Below are 22728 nucleotides of genomic sequence, written 5' to 3'. Positions count from 1 at the left end.
GAATATTGAATATATTATGACTGCCAGAAGAATGAACAAATCTATCTTGGAAGAAGTACAGCCAGAATGCTCCTTAGAAGCAAGGATGGCAAGACTTTGGTTCAGGTACTTCGGATACGTTGTTAGTATAGACCAGTCAAGTCCCTGCAAAAAGATAACATGCTTGGTAAAGTAGAGGGGTCAGCGAAAAACAGAAAGACTCCTGATGAGATTGATTGACACTGTAGCTGCGACAATGGGCTCAAACATAGTAATGATTGTGAAGTTGGTGCAGGACAGGGCAGTGCTTCGTTCTGTTGTACGTGGGTTCGCAATGAGTCAGAACTGACTCAATGGTGCCTAACAAGAACAACAACAGGCACTTAATAAATGTCTGTTATTGAACTAAATTTGTGATGGTATTTAGCATTTAAAATCCTTTTTCAAAGACAATTTACTCTCAATTGGGATCAGATTGTCATCAGTTTGCTCCATTAGAATTAGTTTCAGTTATCTCCAAGTTTCTGGGAAGTTCCTGGAGACAACCTGGGGCTCCATACTGCTTTCACAAGTTTTTACATGATCTTGATGTACTGCTTTGCCCTGATTAGATATATCTAAGGCTTTGATTAAAACAATTACTTTTAAATAAATAAGTTTTCAGAAAAATTAATGTGCATAATTTAAAATGGGAAAGAACTGCTTATAGTGACTCATTTAAAAACAAATAAATGAACAAAACAAATAAAATCCCAAAGCCCTTTTGTATGTGAATTGACTGCATGCTTTTCAACTAGTCAGGAGAGAGCTCTGAAGACTTGCTTTCAATATTGTGGAAGTCAGCAAACTTTAAAGCCTTTAATGTCCAGTCTCTTTTCAGCACATCAGTTTACTGAAGGGTGAAATGAATACAACTACAGAGTCAGGGCAAAAATGATATTACTCAGTATCCCTCAACTGTCCTTGAAAGCAGTTTGAAATGTAATGTTTAAACAGGTCACACATTTTTTTCTTCATTTAAACTGAGTATTTTAATTGGAACAAGAATTTTACCTCAAGGTTAGCCACTCAAAGCCCTTATTTCTGACCTGCAAATACTTTTCCAATCATTTTTTTCTCTTGGAACATTCTAGCAATGAGACCTAGTGAGAGCTGTAGGCTAGACGCATCTCGTGAATACTAAGGTCAGAAGATCTCAGCTTAACATCAAGAATAGACTGAGAGCAAAAACAGCCCAATAAAAATGCAAAGCCAGAAGGTCAGCTTGTTTCAGCACATAAAGACTTTAGATTATCCTAACTAAATGTGATTGACTCTTATTTATTGCTCTCAATTACTAAACCATTTGTCTGATGCTTGTTGACATCAAGGTCAGCTTGAGGACAGTTTGAAGTCTTAGAGAGATTACTTGGCACATTGTGTTGCCTAAGCAATGATGTGTTAAACCAGATACTGGTCTCCCTTACTTTCTTGTATGTTTATTTCACCTTAATGTGGATGACAAAACAGAGAGAAAGAAAAAGAAAATAAACATATCACAACAGAATAAAGCCCTTTGGTGAACATTACATGCTATGTATTTATTTCCAACCACTAGAATGTAAACTCCAGGAAGTCAGAGAATTTTTATCTGTTTACAGGTGTGTCCCCAATGTCTACAGAGTAGTGACACTCCCTACATATACATTTGAAAAACATCTAACCTGAACTCATTATATTTCCTCTCAAATTGTTTCTACTGCCAGATTTTCTATTTCTAGTCCGTGTTGTCATTTTCTTCCAAACAACTAGGCCTGAAATTTTGAGAGTCATATTTGGCCTCTGTTTTCCCCTCTTCATTAAAATCTCCCCTTCCCCATTTGGTGAAATTCTATTCGTGTTCAAAGTACAGGCTCAAGCATCAACTTATCTGTGACGCTATTCCAGCCACTTTCCAGGCCCCTATAAGGTTAATCACATTCTTCTCCATGGGTTTCTATATTACGTACATGGTTGAGGGCAAACATTGGTTTTCAAATCTGTAGTTCAAGCACAGTGCCAGGCCTATAGTTAGCTGAATAAGTCTGTGGAATTTCTAGCAGCCTGTTTGTCTAACCAATTGTCAAATTCTGTTGACTTTTCCAGCCTAATAGCTCTAGCATTTTCGCATGCTTTTAATTTCTTCTGCACCTATCTAGTCTAGATCATAATTACCTTACGCTGTTATGAACAGTTTCATAGTAATACTTTATGAAATTTCCTAAAATATAGGCAATTCCTGGGCTAAGAATGAGGTCTGTTTCTGTGTCTTTAGATGTTAAATCAAATTTGTAGGTAAGTTGGAACAGGTGCATATGGTTTTTATTTAGCCTTACTTTCTGCAAGAAAGGGCTTGGAGACTTTTTAATGATTTAAAAGCTGCACGTGCAGTAAGTGAAGGTGATTGTGATGAAGAATTGGTTGTGAGTAGGGGTTGGTTCAGTTGTTTCAAAGTGAGGGCAAATTTCCATAACATTAAAGGGCAAGTATCGGTGGTCCATAAATCCGACGTTCTTAACCAGTTGATAAGGATTAAACAGTATGCACAGGCTTAATTGTGTTTACTTACTAATCTGTAGTGAACAATTTCACACGGGAAAAACAAGTGAAACCGTGCACTACAGATTAGTAAGTAAGCACAACTAAGCCCTTGCATTCCTCGCTTGTTGGATATAATCTGTCCCTTGTAACCCGGGGAATGCCTGTACATGTAAGCTCATTTCTTATAAAGATAAATGGCTTTCTATTTTCAAAGGACCTCTCTTAAGTCCATAATGCTGATCTAGATGTTCAAGTATATCTGAACACTCCCGATTTTTCTCCTACCATAATACTGACTAAACTTTCCATTCTAGCTAATCAGTGTAGTATTTTTAATCCAAAAATGGCATGTGCATTTTCACCTTTATGAGTACTGTAACTGCCACTTGGAACATCCTCCCTTCTTTTCTCATTAAATTCTAGTCCTTATTCAAAATGTGGATCAAATCTTGAAGGTGATTGTCCCACTCTTTAATAATCACTCTTCTCTGATCACCAAGGGCATTGAGCGACTCTGGCTCCTATAGTTACTGGTATGTTTGTGTGTATTAGAATTTACCTTTTTATGTACATGTCCTCATTCTTCAACTGAAAAGTAAATCACACAATAACAAAAAGATGGAAACACCCTAAGTGCCCATCAGCAGATAAATGGATAAACATTTAACCATTGTGGTACATACAGTGGAATACTATGCAAATATAAAGAATAATGATGAGTCCACGAAACATCTTAAAACATGGATGAATCTGGAGGACATTATGCTGAGTGAAATAAGTCAATCGCAAAAGGACAAATATTGTATGCTTTCACTTTTATAAAATGTCAAGAATAGGTATACCCACAGAAAGCAACATTCTTTGGCGGCTACCAGGGATGGGAGGAGAAGGGAAGGGGAATCGCTTTCTAAATAGAAGACACTTGTTGTTTTTGGTGATGGGAAAGGCAATACTCAATATGGGTGAAGTCTGTACAACCTGACCAAGATAAATGAAGACATTAAGAAGTACACAAGAATACTCCTGGGATCTTAAAAGCTTACCAGTGGCCATCTAAGATACATCAATTGGTACCAGCCCACTTGGAGCAAAGGAGAATGACACCGGAAAATATCAGACCAAGAGACAAAAGGGCCACAGAAACCAGACACCATCAGCCTGAGACCAGAAGAACTAGATGGTACCTGGCTATCGCCAATGACTCCCCTGATAGGGAACACAACAGAGAGTCCCTGACAGAGTGGGAGAAAAGGGTGGAACAGAACTCACATTCATGTAAAAAGACCAGACTTAATGGTCTGACTGAGACTGGAGGAACCCCAGAAGGCATGGCCTCCAGATGCTCTGTTAACCCAGAATTAAAACCATTCCTGAAGCCCACTCTTAGGACAAAGATTAGACTAGACTATGAAACATAAAATAATACTCGTGAAGAGTGTGCTTCTTAGTTCAAGCAGATGCACGAGACCAAATGGGCAGCTCCTGTTTGGAGGCAGAATGAGAAGGCAGGAAGGCACAGGAGCTGCTTGGATAGACACAGGAAACCCAGGGTGGAAGGGGAGAGGATGCTGTCACATTACAGGAACCGCAACTAGTGTCACATAACAATATGTGTATAACATTTTGCATGACAAATTAACTTGAGCTGTAAAGTTTCAACTAAAGTACAATTTAAAGTACACAAGAATAAAGGACAATTTCGGTAAATGCTATAACATATACAATTTTGCAATAACAGTGATAACAACAAAAAATACGTGTGTAGTTACATAGGTAGATATGTATGCCTATATATGCATAGGAAAGCATATGTGAGTATATGTGCGAGCATGTATAGCTATATCTGTAGGCATATGTATACATGTTTGTGTGTGCTGCATATATGTTCATATACATAATAAAGTACATTGGGGCATAGTTACGGAGACTTTCTAGACATATCCAAACACCTTGAGAGAGTGGCTTACTGGGTTAAAAGGCTTAGGACCATAGACTCGTGGGATAACTTGATCAACTGGCGTAACAGTTCATAAAGATAATGTTCTACATCCGAGGTTGGTGAGTAGCATCTGGGGTCTTAAAAGCTTGCAAGTGGCCACCTCAGATACAATTATTGGTCTCTACTCATCTGGAGCAAAAGAGAATGAAGAAAACCAAAGACTCAAAGAAGAAACTAGGCTACAGGACGAATAGCCCAGAGGAACCATGGCCTCTTCTAGCCTGAGGCCAGAAGAACTACATGGTGCCTGGCTACCACTACCAACCATTTTGACCAGGGACACAATAGAAGGCCCTGGATAGAATGGTAGAAAAATGTAGAACAAAAACACTGATTCCTAAAAAAGGCCAGGCTTGCTGGACTGATAGAGACTAGAGGAGCCTCTGAGGCTATCTCCCTAAGATACCCTTTGAAATTGGAACTGAAGCCATTCCGGGAGGTCACCTTTCAGCCAAATAATAAATTGGCTTATAAAATAAACAATATCACCCATGAGTGCTGTGCTCTCAGGTAATCAACTATATGAGACCAAACAGTCCACATTTATCCTGAATCAAAGATGAGAAGGTAAGGAGGGCCAGGGAAGCTAGATTAATGGAAACAGAACAAACAATGAAAATAATAAGAATGCTGACACATTATGAAAAATTTAACCAATATCACAGAACAATCTGTATAAAAATTGTTAAATGGGAACCTTATTCTCCATGTAAAATTTCACCTCAGATACAATAAAACATTATTAAAAAAAAAAATAAACCAACTGAGTACAAGTCCCATCCTACTTTTTATTCCTAGGACTTAGCACCATTCTCCACATATGGTGGAAAACTAATAAAAGTACATTGAACATCATGATAATAATTAGGAAAATAATACTACAGATCCAGTTTTACCTTTCTATGCTCCGGGATAATTTACATTGGTAACAACAGGTTTATTTTCACACATACCACCCACACAAATTCCAGATTTTTTTCGCTCTCAGTACATATAGGTCTCTGCTGGAATCAAAAAAGGTAGGAGGAAAAAAAAATCCCAAGGTAAAGGAGGAGCAGGATTTTTTTTTTTTTTCAGGCTCCTTCAAGAATAGGAGAACCAAAAACTAGTAATACCTTTATAACATAGTCCAAAAGGAAAAGTACATATTTGCATTTATATGTGCAAATGCTAGGAAGAATGTGTGTGTATCATAATGAAAAAGGATATCTGTTTTTTATTCATTACTACTGCTGGAAGCTCAGGAAGAAATTGGAGGAGAAGTTGCTAAGAAACTACCCACATGACACCCTGAGCTGTGACTACTAATGCCTGATGACATTAAAGCTGATCCAAATATAACTTGCATTTGCCTATTTTAGAAAAGAGTTGGCTACATTAAAAGAGAGGCTGGCAATGTTGGTGAAGTTCCTGGGAAATGGGTCCTTTAAATATATTGCCCGCAATACATGGTAACATGAACTAAAAAAAAAAACTTAAAAAATATACTTATTCCTTGATCTAGCAATTTTGCTTTTGGGAAATTATCCTAAGAAAGTAATAGGAGATATGTGGGAAGATATATGTATGCAAAAATTGAAAATAATATAAATGTCTAAGGATAAAAAGTTAAATATGCTATGTCCACATGATGTAACTTATGTAGTCATTAAAAATTATATTGCATATGAATATTTAACGATTAAATATTATTAAAATTTTATGCATTGTAATACATTTTAAAAATATGTGTATATTTCTCTATAATGATTAATTAAAAAAGGGAGGGGCCAGAATATTAATACAGAATATTTTTTTTATCTGTATAGAGGTTTTATGGATAATTTTAATTTTCTTTCCAAGTATAGTTTTAAAAATTTTCCAAATATAAGGATGTTTAACTGGTTACTAAATATAACAAGGATTTTTTTAAAGTAAGGCTTGTCCAACTAATTAATAAATATAGATCAATAATCGCAAATTTATTATCAGCAGTAGTGGGAAAATCTCCAAATCCTGTGCCCTTTTAAGAGCAAACATTGTTGTGTGAAATAACAAGCTTTAATTTTTTTAGCTGAGTTAGAATATTCTGCTAACATAATACATTCAACTAGAGATCTCTGACCTTGAAAAATTTATTTATAACTTAACACTTTTCATGGCCTTGAACTCAGGTATAGATCAATGGACAAATATGTTTTGCAAATCCTGGCATTTTTCCCTGTGATGTCTGAACTATTTAAACATTCTTTTGGGATACAGTTGTTGGCATTTCCTGGTCAGGAAGTCATTTCTAAATGTGGTGGGGTCTTCCCATATTAGTTCTGTGACTGTGGTGTGTCATTTACAGACTGAAATGTCACATGTAACAGAAGAGTAGCAACCTAGTTTGAATTTTTCACAAGCCAGGTTATTGATCTTTCTAATGACTCTATTTGCTTGAAAAAACACATATAATTCCTGCCAGTCATAAACCAAGAGACACACTCTAGCAATTCCACTAACCTTGAAACTGTAATTACTGTAGAAGACGTGACACTTTAAATTGGAACACAAGTACTGTTAGAAGATTCATCAAGTTGATGTCAACTAGGTCCACAATTATTTACATTTACAAGGAACTTCCTTATAATCAGTTAGAAAATATAACACTCACATGGTAATAAATGGTGACCTGGTTTGATATATTAAGAAGATACAAGGTCAGTGAAACTCCATGAATTGTTTGGGAGGCGATCCTGTAAATTTAAAGAATTTTTTTTTTTTCGTTCTTGTTAGGCTTAGCAAGAGTCCATGTGAAATAATCACTTCTTTAAGGTCACTCATCATTTTCTAAATGTTCATTTAAGCAACTGTATATTTGCTAATTTAGTTTCCCAAGCATGTCTGAATAGTGGAACAAAAACTATTATGGTCAAAAGCAAAACATGACTTTGGCTTATTATTCAGTTTTATGTGAGTTTCATGAGCAGTCATTCTATTTACTCGGTGTTTAGTTGCCCCTGGATTGAGCAACAATTGGGTCTTGGGGATCTGTAAAAGGACGAGATCCCAAAACTAAGATAAATATACCTTTGTACAATAATTGTTATGGAAGCGCCTAGAAACAGCCATTGAGAGACAAAGGAAAAATGCTCTCTGAAGACTAAGATTGTAAAGATTTATCAACGGAATCAAGGATAGATGGCTAGAAAACCCAAGGTTAAAAAAATAACAACTAAAACTAAAGCAACTTTCAGATAAACGATTTTCAAAGGAACTTCAGTGAAATATGAACTGTGTACCTTGCCAACAACATTGGGAAATCACAGGTTTAGGGTAGGGTAAAAGATTAAATTGGAATGGTAATTCTTGCATGGGCAGGGAAAAAAGGAGTTTCCTCCAGGTGGAGGTAGAAACTGTCTAGGATTTAGTGTTTTCTCTATAAGAACAGTTCTCCAACATTTTTGTCTCAGGACCCTTTTACACTCTTAAAAAGTACTGAATACCCCAGAAAGCATTTATGTGGGTTATACTTATCAACGACTGCCATATTAGAGATAAAACCAAGACATTTAATAAATATGTATTCATTTAAAATAGTATTAGTAAATCCATTACCTGTAAACACAAATATTTCTATAAAAAAACCTATATTTTCAAAAATAAAGAAAATATTTACTGAGAAGCTTGACACTTTTACGTTCAGCAAATCTTTTTAATGTCTGTTTTAATAAAAGATGATTGGATTCTCATATCTGCTTCCATATTAAATTTGTTGTGATACTGCACATCATGTAGTCCCTGGAAAATGCTACACTTCTGACAGAATGAATGTGACAAAGGCAAATCACATCTTAGAATTATTATGGAAATAATTTTGGCTTTGTGACACTCCTTTAAGCATCTTGGGGACTCTAGGTCTCACTTTTAGAATCTTTGATATACAGCACACTTTTGCTCATGTGTTATTACTGTGGAATCACAGGTCAAGGAATCATCACCTATAGCCTGTTTGTAACACAGTTAACACATCAACCTATGTCTTTCTTGGTGACAAACTGGCTTTGAAACCATCTGATCTACACACAGACTTTGGAATAGTCATTTGTCCTCTTTTACCTATTTCTAATTCCTCACATCCCAGTAGGCTATAAGAATATGCCAGGGGATCAAAATGGCCTTTAACAGGACCAAGTAGAGTCATGAAAATAAAATTTCAATAGGAAAATATATATGTTATTGTCTTTCACTTCACTTATTTTGATATCATTTCTACTCCCTTCATTTTTCCCACTATCATTATTTTTTTTTTCTTCTATTCCTCTTTTACTAGCCTGAAAAATGATAGACGGGCAATATTTTACTCAAAGAACTTTTGAAATGATGAGTGAAAGCCCACTGTGATGTAATGAATGTTGACCTTTAAAAGCAGTGACTTTGAGTGAACTGAAAAGCAAAGAAATCTGAGATCAAATTTAACTGTAACAGAAATGTCAGACTTCAGAATACACAGTAAGAATTCACATGAATCACTAAGAGGATATTCACAGTTCAAGGCCCCAGCGCCAAGCTAGAATTAGGAAACCATCAGAAGCGCAGAACTGTTTCTCCAACTGGTTTGATTCCAATGACACAGTCAGCATCAGTTTGGAGGAAAAATTTCAATATGAATATCTTTGCTATTTTTCTAGTACAAAACTGATCAGATGTGGCAGGAGAAAATTTTTTTTTCTAGGCAAAGTGGTGAAAAAGGGTTCTTTAAGATGACTGTAAACCTCTCTTTCATGAATAATTCATGTCCTTTCAAGAATTTTCACATAATTTCAGGCTATTACAACCCAAGAAAATTTGGAGACCTAGTTCAGTCTCCTTACAATACAGATGAAGAAACTGAAACTCAGAGATATTAAGCAGTTTTCCCAAGTTCATTTGTTTGTTGCACTGAGACTAGGATCAAAATCTCCAGAGTAGGAGACAAGTAAATTTTCTGCAGTACTTCAGCAATGCCGTTTGATCTTTTGTACACTTATATATGAAATCCACAAAACTAGCTTGGGTGTATTATTTATTTTACTGCATTCTAAATGGATCAAGAGAGACACATAATAAATAGTGAACAGTGTAATCTGTCTAACTGGACTGGTACATTGGCCCACTACTGAACTGAAGGAAATAGGAATGATGCCAGTCCCAAGCAGATATAGAAGCTGTACAGAAATATTTTCTGATGGATAGTCAATGAACTTGCATATAGAAATGGAGAATTAACTACATAGTTATATTGTTGTCGTTAGGTACCATCCAGTCAATTCTGACTCATAGCGACACTATACGGCAGTGCAGAACTACACCATTTGGTTTTATCGGCTGTAATCTTTATGGATGCAGATTTCCAGGTCTTTTTTTCCTGCAGAGCTGCTGGGTGGGTTCAAATCACCAGCCTTTCTGTTAGCAGTCAAGTGCTTAACCATTGTACCACCAGATATTCTCACCATGTAGTCATGGTATTGATTAATCAAGATAATTATTTATACTGAAAGAATAGTTTTTGATTGTGTTATTTATACGATTGAACTTTATTGTTATTTACAGGCACACTCAGAAATTCATTGACATAAAGCAAGTGGTGTGCTAAAAGCAGCTTATAGACATTTGGATGCATTAAAGATTACACACAAAATCAGCATGAAGAGCTGAAAAATAAGGGATTTTTGAGTCTAAATATCATGGTTCTTCTTTTATTCCCTTATGCTTTCTTTCAAAGCAAATTCAAATTCATTTTCACCATCCCCATCCTTTGTTGTTGTTGTTAGTCGAGTTGGTTCCAACTCATAGCGACCCTATGCACAACTAAACGAAACACTGCCGCGTCCTGTGCCATCCTTAAAATCATTGATATGCTTGAGCTCATTGTTGCAGCCACTGTGACAATCCACCTCGTTGAGGGTCTTCCTCTTTTCCACTGACCCTGTACTCTGCCAAGCATGATGTCCTTCTCCAGGGACTGATCCCTCCTGACAATATGTCCAAAGTATGTAAGACACAGTCTCGCCATCCTTGCCTCTAAGGAGCATTCTGGTTGTACTTCTTCTAAGATAGATTTGTTCGTTCTTTTAGCAGTCCACGGTATATTCAATATTCTTTGCCAACACCACAGTTCAAAGGCATTAATTCTTCTTCGGTCTTCCTTATTCATTGTCCAGCTTTCACATGCATATGATGCCATTGAAAATACCATGGCTTGGGTCACCCTCAAGGTGACACCTTTGCTCTTCAACACTTTGAAGAGGTCCTTTGCAGCAGATTTGCCCAATGCAATGTGTCTTTTGATTTCTTGACTGCTGCTTCCATGGCTGTTGATTGTGGATCCAAGTAAAATGAAATCCTTGACAACTGCAATCTTTTCTCCATTTATCATGGTCATTTGTCCATTTGTGAGGATTTTTGTTTTCTTTACGTTGAGGTGCAATCCATACTGAAGGCTTTGGTCTTTGATCTTCATTAGTAAGTGCTTCAAGTCCTCTTCACTTTCAGCAAGCAAGGTTGTGTCATCTGCACAACGCAGGTTGTTAATGAGTCTTCTCCAATCTTGTTGCCCCGTTCTTCTTCATGTAGTCCAGGTTCTCAGATTATTTCCTCAGCATACAAATTGAATAGGTATGGTGAAAGAATACAACCCTGACGCACACCTTCCCTGGCTTTAAATCAATCAGTATCCCGTTGTTCTGTCTGAACAATTGCCTCTTGATCTATGTAAAGGTTCCTCATGAGCACAATTAAGTGTTCTGGAATTCCCATTCTTCGCAGTGTTATCCATAGTTTGTTATGAACCACCCATTCGAATGCCTTTGCTTAGTCAAAAAAACACAGGTAAACATCCTTCTGGTATTCTCTGCTTTCAGCCAGGATCCATCTGACATCAGCAATGATATCCCTGGTTCCATGTCCTTTTCTGAAGCCAGCCTGAATTTCTGGCAGTTCCCTATCAATATACTGCTGCAGTATATTGAATGATCTTCAGCAAAATTTTGCTTGTGTGTGATATTAATGATATTGTTCTATACTTTCCACATTCAGTTGGATGACCTTTCTTGGGAATAGGCATAAATATGGATCTCTTCCAGTCAGCTGGCCAGGAAGCTGTCTTCCATATTTCTTGGCATAGACGAGTAAGCACCTGCAGCGCTGCATCTGTTTGTTGAAACATCTCAATTGATATTCCACCAATTCCTGGAGCCTCGTTTTTCACCAATGCCTTCAGAGCAGCTTGGACTTCTTCCTTCAGTACCATCGGTTCCTGATCATATGCCACCTCTTGAAATGGTTGGATATCGACTAATTCTTTTTGGTATAATGACTCTGTGTATTCTTTCCATCTTCTTTTGATGCTTCCTGCATCATTTAATATTTTCACCACAGAATCCTTCACTATTGCAACTCGAGGCTTAAATTTTTTCTTCAGTTCTTTCAGCTTCAGAAACACCAAGCATGTTCTTCCCTTTTGGTTTTCCATCTCCAGGTCTTTGCACATGTCATTAAAATACTTCACTTTGTCTTCTCGAGACGCCCTTTGAAATCTTCTGTTCAGTTCTTTTACTTCATTAATCCTTCCTTTTGCTTTAGCTGCTCCATGTTTGAGAGCAAGTTTCTGAGTCTCCTCTGACATCCACCTTGGTCTTTTCTTTCTTTCCTGTCTTTTTAATGAACTCTTGCTTTCTTCATGTATGATGTAGTTGATGTCATTCCACAAGTCGTCCGGTCTTTGGTCACCAGTGTTCAACGTGTCAACTCTATTCTTCAGATGGTCTCTAAATTCAGGTGGGATATACTCAAGGTTATATTTTGGCTCTCATGGACTTGCTCTGATTTTCTTCAGTTTCAGCTTGAACTTGCGTATGAGCAATTGATGGTCTGTTCCACAGTCAGCACCTGGCCTTGTTCAGACTGATGATATTGAGCTTTTCCATTGTCTCTTTCCACAGATATAGTCAATTTGATTTCTGTGTGTCCCATCTGGTGAGGTCCATGTGTATATTTGCCGTTTATGTTGGTGAAAGAAGGTATTTGCAATGAAGAAGTCATGAGTCTTCCAAAATTCTATCATTCCATCTCCGGCACTGTTTCTATCACCAAGGCCATATTTTCCAACTAGCGATCCTTCTTTGTTTCCAACTTTTGCATTAAAATCACCAGTAATTATCAATGCATCTAGATTGCATGTTCAGTCAGTTTCAGTTCACTAATGCCTAGGATATCGATGTTTATGTGTTCCATTTCATTTTTGACAATTTCCAATTTTTCTAGATTCACACTTTGTACATTCCAGGTTCTGATTATTAATGGATGTTTGCAGCTGTTTCTTCTCATTTTGAGTCATGCCATATCAGCGAATGAAGGTCCCGAAAGCTTTACTCCATCCATGTCATTAAGGTCGACTTTTCTACTTTGAGAAGGCAGCTCTTCCGCAGTCATCTTTTGAGTGCCTTCCAACCTGGGGGGCTCATCTTCTAGCACTATATCAGACAATGTTCCACTGCTATTCGCAAGGTTTTCACTGGCTATTGCTTTTCAGAAGTAGACTGCCGGCTCCTTCTTTCTGGTCTATCTTAGTCTGGAAGCTCAGCTGAAACCTGTCCTCCATGGGTGACCCTGCTGGTATCTGAATACTGGTGGCATAGCTTCAGTATCACAGCAGCACGCAAGCCCCCACAGAACGACAAACTGACACACACGCGGGGGACCCTATAAGGTAGGTGCTGCTATTACCTCTGCTTTACGATAGCTGTTTTAATTTCCTCTACCTCTGTGGCTTCAATTTCTGCCTTAAAGTCAATAACTTCCATACTTGTTTTTCAAATTTTTAAACGCTCTATTAACTTCAGATCTATATATACAACTGCTTACTGGATATCTCCTTCTGGGTATCACACAGGTTTTTAAAAAAATTCAACATGTCCCAAACAGAATTCTCCCTCTTTCACTATGCAAATTTGCTCTTCCTTTTTTCTGTAATTCCTGTCTTAGTGATGTAATTGTCTAGCATTTACCCAAATCAGAAAGTTCAAAGCCTTTCTTGTCTTTTCTCTCTTTTTCACTCTCCTTTGTAATGTCTCTCAAATCTGCTCTGTGGTTCTCAGCTGCTACTTAGTTCAGGCCCACGCCATTTTTCAAATGGACTATTGCAGTGTACTACCATCCATCTAATATTCTTGCTCACACTTTCAGAATTATCCTAGTATCACATAAATCTGATTAGATGACTCCCTTTCTTAAGAAAATTCTATGGGTGGTAGGAACAAGTCCGTACTACCTACCCCGGTTCACGACACTGACAACAATTTAAACCAAACCATCCTTTTCAACCTTGTCACCCTGTGTAATTCCCTTCTAATATTATGTTCAATTACTCACTCTTCTCTATAACTAACCTCCATAATCATGAACATGGTACTCTTCCTTCCTGGAATCACATTTTCCCTCTTCTACACTCATGAAATTCCTATGCATATTTCAAGTTAGAATTTAATTCGTTTGTGAGGTTTTCCTTACTTTTTCGGAAAGAATTCATCTCTCTCTCCTTTGGGCTAATACAGCACTTTGTACTTACTTTGATTACAGTATAGAGGACATATTGTGTGGTAATCTCCAGCTTAAGTTGCTCCCTCTAAATTGTGTGTTTCTAAGAGGCAGTCCCTACGTTTTGTTTTTCAATATCTTTGATTCAGTGCATACCAATTCCCCTGGACATATATTTTTGCTCAATAAATGCATGGAAAAGATACACCACAATCCATTACTTAATTATCCAGTCGAATGTGAGTGTTTTAACAGTTGCATCATATCATTCCCCCTATTTACAATGCTAGTAAAGAAGGGCTTTAGTATGAATTTATACAATAAAAAACACAGTGGTTGGAAGCAAACATTTTTGTGAAACTTTTTTTTCCAAGGAAACTGATTTGGAAGCTAAGGCACTGTCTGCAAGTATCTCTTCTTTTCCTGCAAACAATAATTTTACATCATGTGGGTTGGCAAGTCCTTGTCAAATTTTTATTTAAGCTCCTGATGAAATCCTCTGATGCCAATTCAGAGTTGCTATTTTTAAATGAATATTTTCCTTGAACTCCTTTTAATTCCTTGGGTAATTTCTGCTTGATATTAACAGTTGAATAGTTGTGCCTGTGCATCAGGGTTCAGGGAAATAGCAACCATCTGCCAAGAACCACAGACCTTAGCCTTGGTCTCTGTTATTCTGACAGCACTGCCTTCTCTAATGGAAGTATCAGTATCTGGTGAGCACACGGCTGGCACTCGGTAGTGGAAATATTAACATTGTATGGCACACATCAGGCAAATTAAATCTAAGCATGTCTCCCGCTAAAAATAACTAAGAGGAGGAGGTGAACCTTCAGACAGAAGCAAGTACTCTCCAAGCTGGAAATGGAACACACCAGTTCTCAAGAGGTTAAAGCATCCAAAAGATAGACTCTTCAAAGGAGGGGAAAAGAAAAAAAATAGATCTCAGAAAACCTCACTCTGACAACTCACTTAACAAGCACATGCTGTTTGTGCTCAGAAAGTCAGCTTTTGAATTTAGAAGAGTTGAAAGGTTCATTTTTGAAAACAGCTTGTCCTCAAGTTTTTTTTTTTTTTCTTTTTAACAGTTCAGTTAAACTACGTGTGGGAGTCATAGAATGAGTACAACGAAAACACTCCAACTTTTTCAGTGACCTTATTTGGTACATGATAAGGAACTGTCCAGTGTGCAGGAATATCAAGATTCTACCAAACTGCCTGAACGATGATTAATAAACTGCGCTCTACTTTGAAACCAGTCCCCATAATCTCTAAGTATCAGGAAAAAATAAATTACATTGTGAAGTAGAAACATCTGAAAACAATAAGATAGTTTAATACTGCTATTTGAAAAATAAGATAGTTTAATACTGCTATTTATAAAATTGTTTAAAGATTGTTAAATATATAAATAGTCTAGATACTTCATGTAGGAAGGCTACAAAACATAGTAGTTAATACTGAAAGCTAAGATCTCAATACTGCCGAATTTAGCTCCTCAGTTTACAAACGTCGGGGGCAACTTAACCTCTTTAAGTCTCTGTTTCCTCATCCGTAAAACTGGGTTAACAGTGGTATTTACTTCACAGGATTACTGTGGATAGGAAAATGAGATAGTACTAACAGGCACTAAATATTAACTTCATCTGAACAATTAAAACATTAAGTCAAATAATTTTCAGTTTTTTTTTTTATTTAGGTAGAGACGGTTCAGTATAAGCAGAATTGTGCTTAGGTATCAGGGATCAGAGAATATTAAAGTTCATCTAGCTAACCACCTTATTTTATAGGCGAGCAAACTACTAAACATTGTAATCATTCTGATTAAGATTTTTTTCCTAAGAAATATTCTATTCACTTTACAAAAAATATTAGCTGAAACACTTAAATGTCTTCAGATAAAGTATGGGCCAACATATGTCTTAAGAAAACAAGTTACAAAATAAATAAATAAATAACTCCATCCCATTAGCAGTCACTCCCCATTTCTCCCAGCCCTGTAGGCAAACCCTAGCCTTAAAAAAAAAAACCCAATAATCTACTCTCTGTGTCTACAAAGTTGCCAATTTTGGAAATTTCATATGAGTGGAATCATGTAACATATGGTCTTTTGTGATTTGCTTCTTTCACTTAGCATAATGTTTTCAAGGTTCATCCATGTTATAGCATGTACCAGTATTCATTCATTTTTATTGTTAAATATTTATAGTGTATGGATATACTACTTTTATTTATCCCCTCATTAACTGATGGACATTTGAGCTTTTTCCACTTTTGGTTATTATGAATAAAGCTGCTATGTACAAGTTTTTGTGTGGATACCTGTTTTTTATTTCTTTTGGGTTTTTTTTTTTTTTTATATATACCTAAGAGTGGAATTACTGGATCTTAAGCTAACTCTTTGGTTAGCATTGAGGAAGTGCCAGACTATTTTTCAAAGCAACTGCACTATTTTGCATTCCCACCAGCAATGTATGAGGCTTAAAGTTTCTCCAAATTGTCATCAACATTTGTTATACTGTCTTTTAAATGTAGCCCTTCTAGTAGATATGAGGAGCCCTTGGGGCACAGTGGTTAAGAATTGAGGCTACTAACCTAAAGGTCTGCAGTTTGAATCCACCAGCAGCTACTTAGAAACCCTATGAGGTAGTTTTACTCTGTCCTATAGGGTCGTTATGAATCGGAATCGACTCGACAGCAATGGGATTTTTTTTTTTTGGCTTAGTGGTTATAAAGTGATATCTCATTGTGGCTTCATTTGCATATCCCTTACAGATAATGTTGAGCTTATTGGTCATTTCTCTATATTCTGTGAAAAAAATCAATTCAGGTCCTTTGCCCAATTTTAAATTGGCTTATTTATCTTTTTATTGTTGTGTTCTAAGTGGTCTTTATGTATTCTGGATATAATTTCCTTATCAAATATATAATTTTGCAAGTATTTTTCCTATTCTGTGAGCTGTTACCTTCACATTTTGAACCAAATCTTTATCAGCTAATGAATTCAATGATGAAAAAATAATAACTATACCAATATGCTAAATCTTATTTCAGCAAAAAAACAGAATTTAGAAAAATACTTTTGGAAGATTTTGGCTATCCGTGTATATCTAAATCAGGAATACCAGTTAGGACTAAGGTGGAGATGAGAACTTGTCTGTTTCAGCAGAATGATTAGCTGTGACTTATCTTAATCAATCATTAACTGATTTTCTTACCATATCATTAATTCATTCAACTGTGCAAAGTGATGTGGGCAATAAATAAAATATAATCCTTTGTTATGGATTGAATTGTGTCCGCCTAAAATATGTGTTGAAGTCCTAATCCCTGTACTTATAAATTTGACCCTAGTTTGAAATAGAGGTTTTCTTTTGTTATGGTAATGAGGTCATACTAGATGGAGTGGGTTTTAAACCTAATCACTTCTAAGTGGTATCTTACATAAAGACCAGAACAGATATAGACACACACACACAAAGGGAAGAGAGGCAGCAGAGACAGACGCATCTGTAAGCCCAGGATGCTAAGGACAGCTTGCAGTTACTAGAAGCTGAAAGAAAAAAAGGACCTTCTCTTAAAGCTGACACCCTGAACTTGGACTTCTAGCCTCCTTAACTGTGAGGAAATAGATGACTGTCTTTAAAGCCATCCACTTGTGGTATTTTTTGCTTGTAGCACTAGCAAACTAAGACAGTCCTCCAGTAACGTACAATTTAAATATTAAAACAAGTCATGTTTTAGAAAACGATTGATTCAATATTGAGTAAATACCATGCCCAAGTATTAAACCCTTGAGATACAGAGACATTAAGATGAGCTGTCTGAACTTAAGGAGTTCTCAGTAGAACTGTGGGTGAAAGTGCATATGTTCTACACATTATGTGTAACACACTGCAATAACATGTCCTTTATAAAGTAACAGAGCACCGTACTAGTGGAAGTGAACAACTCTACACTGCAAAGTTTGGGAAGGTTCCACTTTGTGTGCACCACAAAGCTTTATAAAAGGAAAAATCTCCAAGCTCAAATGATGGCAAATTACGTATTTTAAAGAAGAAGTGGGCATCTGGGCACACATTAATTAATGCAAGACTCCATAAAACCAAGCAAAACCTTCAATGTGAGAGGGAGGGATAAAAAAATGAGGGATTCGAAATGATTAATAAGTTTTCAGCTTAGATGATTGAGAGGAAGCTCTTACAAGTAACAGGAAAAACCTTCTCCCTCTTTGCTACACCATGAGTTTTATACAGGACATTAATTTTTAAACGAACTTAAACAAATCAAGTTGAATAGCTTCTTTGTGTTATCCCACCTTTTTCCTTCCCCCAGGACCTGGAGAGAGGATTCAGGGTAGAGCTGGTTCCACAGTTCTGCCCTGACTCTAGAAAATGCTGACTTTCTTCATGGCATCAACCAGCTGATGCTATCGAGACAGACTTAAAATATCTTTTCTTGGATTTGAGTATAAAAGGGAAGCCAAGGAAGAGGTGCTTCTCCGGAGCCAGAGCCAGATACCACACTTCTTCCCAGATGTGTCTCCTTAACAAGAAGATATCATTATCCCCCTCTGTATTTTATTAGAAACCCTGGTGGCATAGTGGTTAAGTGCTATGGCTACTAACCAAAGGGTCGGCAGTTGGAACCCACCAGGTGTTCTTTGGAAACTCTTTGGGGGCAGTTCTATTCTATCTTATAGGGTTGCTATGAGTTGGAATCGACTCGACGGCACTGGGTTTGGTTTGGTTTGTATTTTATTGAGGGAGGAGCTGGATGGAGAAAATATGAGTAATGGATTAAAAAAAATTCTTTCCATCATCATTGTGACATTAATTGTGCCTCTACTATAAGGAAAACATTTTTCTATACTCTGCATGTTTCAATAATAAAATATACGGCCTCATATTTCAAGGAGTTTTTTTTTTTTTGAGAGAGACAGAAATAGGGAATTTTTCCCAATTATTATTTTTTTGTTATTGTATTTCTGTAAGAACAACTACATTATTTAAGAAACTATGACCATTATTTCTGCTTTAAGTTCAGTACGGAAGGCACCAATATAGCTTAGAATTGTCTAAAATTAATATCCATAGCTTAAATTTATCTAAAATTAATATCAGAGCTACTGAAATCAGAAACAAACAGAATAGCTACTGAACTAATTATATAGTCATTTATTTTTTCTCTTCAAACAGATTCTTCTCAGCCAGTGATACCATGCTTGTTTTGAAGTTCTTACCTGGAAGTCAAAAGCCCAAGTGCCTCCAAAGGGTGAGAAAATTTCCATGCTCTCAAAATGGTGTGCATTTCTGAAACAGTTCGTTCGTCCCATCCAGGGGCACTACCCAGGACCAAAGGAAGAGAGCAGTTTTCGTTATTGCAGTAGGAACGATAAAACCATAAGTATCTTCTCTTTTCCTCAGAGAGTCTGAAAAACCAGATTGGAAACTGTAATTTACTCAAGTTCGCTGCACTAACAAATGTTGTTGTAAACACACAGCACAAAACCTTACTCTAGCTCTTTGAGTTTTATCTTATTTTATTTTGGAAAACAAGTCCTTTATCTTCTGGGGACAGTTTGATAGGTTATTTCATCAACTTGTTTCCCAGTAACTACAGTCTTTTATTAAAAAAAAAAAAAAAAAAATCCTTTAGTTCAGGTAATTCACGTTTATTTTTTGTCCCTCTTATTCTTGTCACTTTTTTAAAAAAATGTCATTTTGGTTGGTAAAATCTGTCTCCTTCAGGGCATACCAAGTTACCTGAATCCTGCAGCATGTACTATTTAGAACAGAGATAATCAATCGTTTACCCTCTTACTTTCTTTATAAATTAACTCAGACTCCAGCGGGCCTGTGAAAAAAAGGCGTATTTTAAAGATGATATTCCTTTATCTCAAAGCAAGTTTCATCAAACTTCAGAAAGCTCTTTGCTCTAAATTTCAAAACAAAGAACTCTATTCATCGCTGGATTCTGGCTTTAAATAATCAGAGTTCACTGAAAGTTTGGGGTTAAAATGCCAGTGACTAGGACTTCCTTAAACGCTCAAGTATTTCCCCCTGCAGAGTGGTCCCAAACAGAAGATCTGTGTCTAGTAATAGGGCCGTTCACTGGCTGACAGTTTGTCTGCTTTGCTTACACTCCAGCAGCAGCATTCAGAAGCACAGTTCAGCTGGAGGGCAGCATTTCTTACATGACAATGACAGCTTTCCAACACTGTCACCTCCAACCTGGCTTTCTGTTGCTCAGCTTCAATCAGCTAAAATGCCAAGAAAGTTAATGAGAAATACCCAACAGTGTGTTCTGAAGCTACCTTTGTCTGTAAAATGAAAGGAGGATTATAGTTGAATTTTAAGGTACATTCAGGTTCTTTTCCTGTGTTTTGTCATTGCTCCCAGCAGAAAGCTCTCACAAGACACAATTCTATAACAAAATTACTAAAACAAATTTTGTCCTGATTAAATTCCCTTTTTCCCAATATTGAACAATTTTTTTTTCTTTTAATCATTTTATGCAATATAATTTACACAGAAAGAAAGGCACAGATACACTTCAATAAATTTTGACAAATGCATAGACGTGGTAAAAAAAAAAAAACAAAAAACAAACAAAAAAACCCACTCTACTCCTATCAAGATAGAAAATTGTTTTCTCACGCCTCTTCCTAGGCAATCCTCACCTTCATCCCCCTAGAGGCAAACACAGGTATGAATTCTTTCACTCTAGCTTAATATTACCTATTTGAGAACTTCATATAAATGAAACCAGAGTGTATACTTTTGTCTTTTTTGGTCTAGCTTCTTTCACTCAGTATAATGTTTTTGAAGTTATCCATGTTGTTGAGTGTGTCAGTAGTTCATTCCTTTCTCTTAATAAGTATTATTCCTTTGTATGAATATAAAATAATTTGTTCATCCTTTCTCCTATTTGATGGACATTTGGGTTGTTCCCTGTTTTAGCATATAATGAATAAGTCTACTGTGAATATTTGTGTGTAAGTTTTTGTGTGGATGTATTTTCCATTTCTCCTTTAAGCACCTAGGAGGGGCATGACTAGATTGTATGTCAGGTGTTTGTTTATCTCTTGAAGAAATTGTCAAACTTCTCTAAAATTGTTGTAGAATTTTATATTCTTACCAGCAGAAAATAAGAGTTTCAGTTACACCACATTCTTGTCAACACTTGATTTTGTCTGTGTAATTTTTATGTGCTTATTGGCCCATATCTTCCTTTTCAGAAATGTCTGTTCAAGTCATTTGCCCACTTTTTTGTTGCATTATTTGAAAGTTTGTATTCATTTGTAGGTTTTTTTTTAATTCATTTGTAGGATTTCTTTATGTATTCTGGATACAAAAATTTTGTCATACAGATATTTTGCTCAAAGTTTCTCTAAGAATATGACTTGCCTATTTGTTTCCTTAGTAGTTCCTTTTGATGAATAGTTTTAAATTTTGAGTAAGTCCAATTTATAAAATTTTTATAGCTAATATGCTTTCTGTTTTTTTTCTAAGATAGCTTTCCCTACCATAACATCTGTCCTGCTAAGTTTTCTTGTAAAAGGTATATACATATAGTTTTAGATTTTACAATCTGGGATGATGATTTATCCTTAATTAACTTTTTTTGTATGGCATGAAGTAAACCTTACATTTCTTTCTTTTTTTCCCCATGAGTTTATCCATTTGCTGAAAAGACTTTTTCTCATTTATAGTTTTGACAATTTTGTAAAAAATACATTGAACATATATAAATGCAGGTCTATTTCTGGGCTCTTTTTTCTCTCAATGCTATTTCATTGATTTCTTTGCCTATCCTTATCTTGATTACTAAAACTTTATTCTGATTCACAAAATCAGATTTGTAAATCCTCAAACTTTGTTAATCTTCTTTCAAGAGTATGAAGTTACTGTAACTTTATTGTAAGTTACAGTATTGAAATCAGACTTGTAAATTCCCCAACTATGTTGCTCTTTTTCAAGACTGTTTTTGTTACTTTCGTCAAATATCCATGTTTCTGTGTGAATATTAGAAAGGTTAGCGGTTTGAACCCACCCAGAGGTGCCTCGAAGATGGGCCTGGCTATCTACTTCTGAAAGGTCAAAGCCTTGAAAACCCTATGTGCCTACATGGGGTCAGGATGAATTGGAATCGACTTGACAGCAATGAACAACGATGTAGTGTAGATATACTCATAGTTAACTAACTCCATTGTGTTAACTGAACATTTCCATTTTGCCGTAATTTTGAAATAAAATTTTATTGGTTACAGAATTCTCAGTTGACAAAATTTTTTTTTTTTCCTCTCAGTATATAAAAATATTATTCTACTGTCTTTTGACCTGCATTGTTTCTGACTGGAAATTAGCAGTTAATCTTATTGTAGGTTCCTTCTGTGTAATTTACATTTTTGCTCTAATGTTTTTAAGATTATTATCTTTATTTCTAGTTTTCAGCTATTTGGCTATGATTTGCCTGGGGCTGTTTTTGTGTGTGTTTATTTGTGTGTTTGCTTCAAAGTTGCTAAGTTTCTTAATACCTGTGGGCTGATTTTTCCTTAATAAAATTTGTAAAATTATGGTTATTCTTTCTTTCTTCTCTCTCTCTGCCCTATAATTCTCCTCTCCTTCTGTGTGCCTAATGTACACATGCTG

The 22728-nt window shown here is 36.1% G+C and overlaps 1 protein-coding gene across 4 annotated transcripts in view; it reads right to left on the bottom strand.

Moving 5' to 3' along the window:
* Positions 1 to 22728, bottom strand: part of PIK3C2G (phosphatidylinositol-4-phosphate 3-kinase catalytic subunit type 2 gamma) — a 432221-nt gene that overhangs the window by 233109 nt on the left and 176384 nt on the right. For 3 of the 4 annotated variants that reach the window (XM_049882566.1, XM_049882568.1, XM_049882567.1), the window contains exon 16: positions 19317 to 19505. In XM_049882566.1, coding sequence (XP_049738523.1) covers positions 19317 to 19505 — 189 coding nt within the window. The remainder of the gene's footprint in view (positions 1 to 19316; positions 19506 to 22728) is intronic. The other variant, XM_049882569.1, reaches the window with a different exon arrangement.

Source organism: Elephas maximus, chromosome 4, assembly GCF_024166365.1.
Source record: "Elephas maximus indicus isolate mEleMax1 chromosome 4, mEleMax1 primary haplotype, whole genome shotgun sequence".
Classification (NCBI taxonomy): Eukaryota; Metazoa; Chordata; class Mammalia; order Proboscidea; family Elephantidae; genus Elephas; species Elephas maximus.
This window is presented reverse-complemented; position numbering and strand designations above follow the sequence as displayed.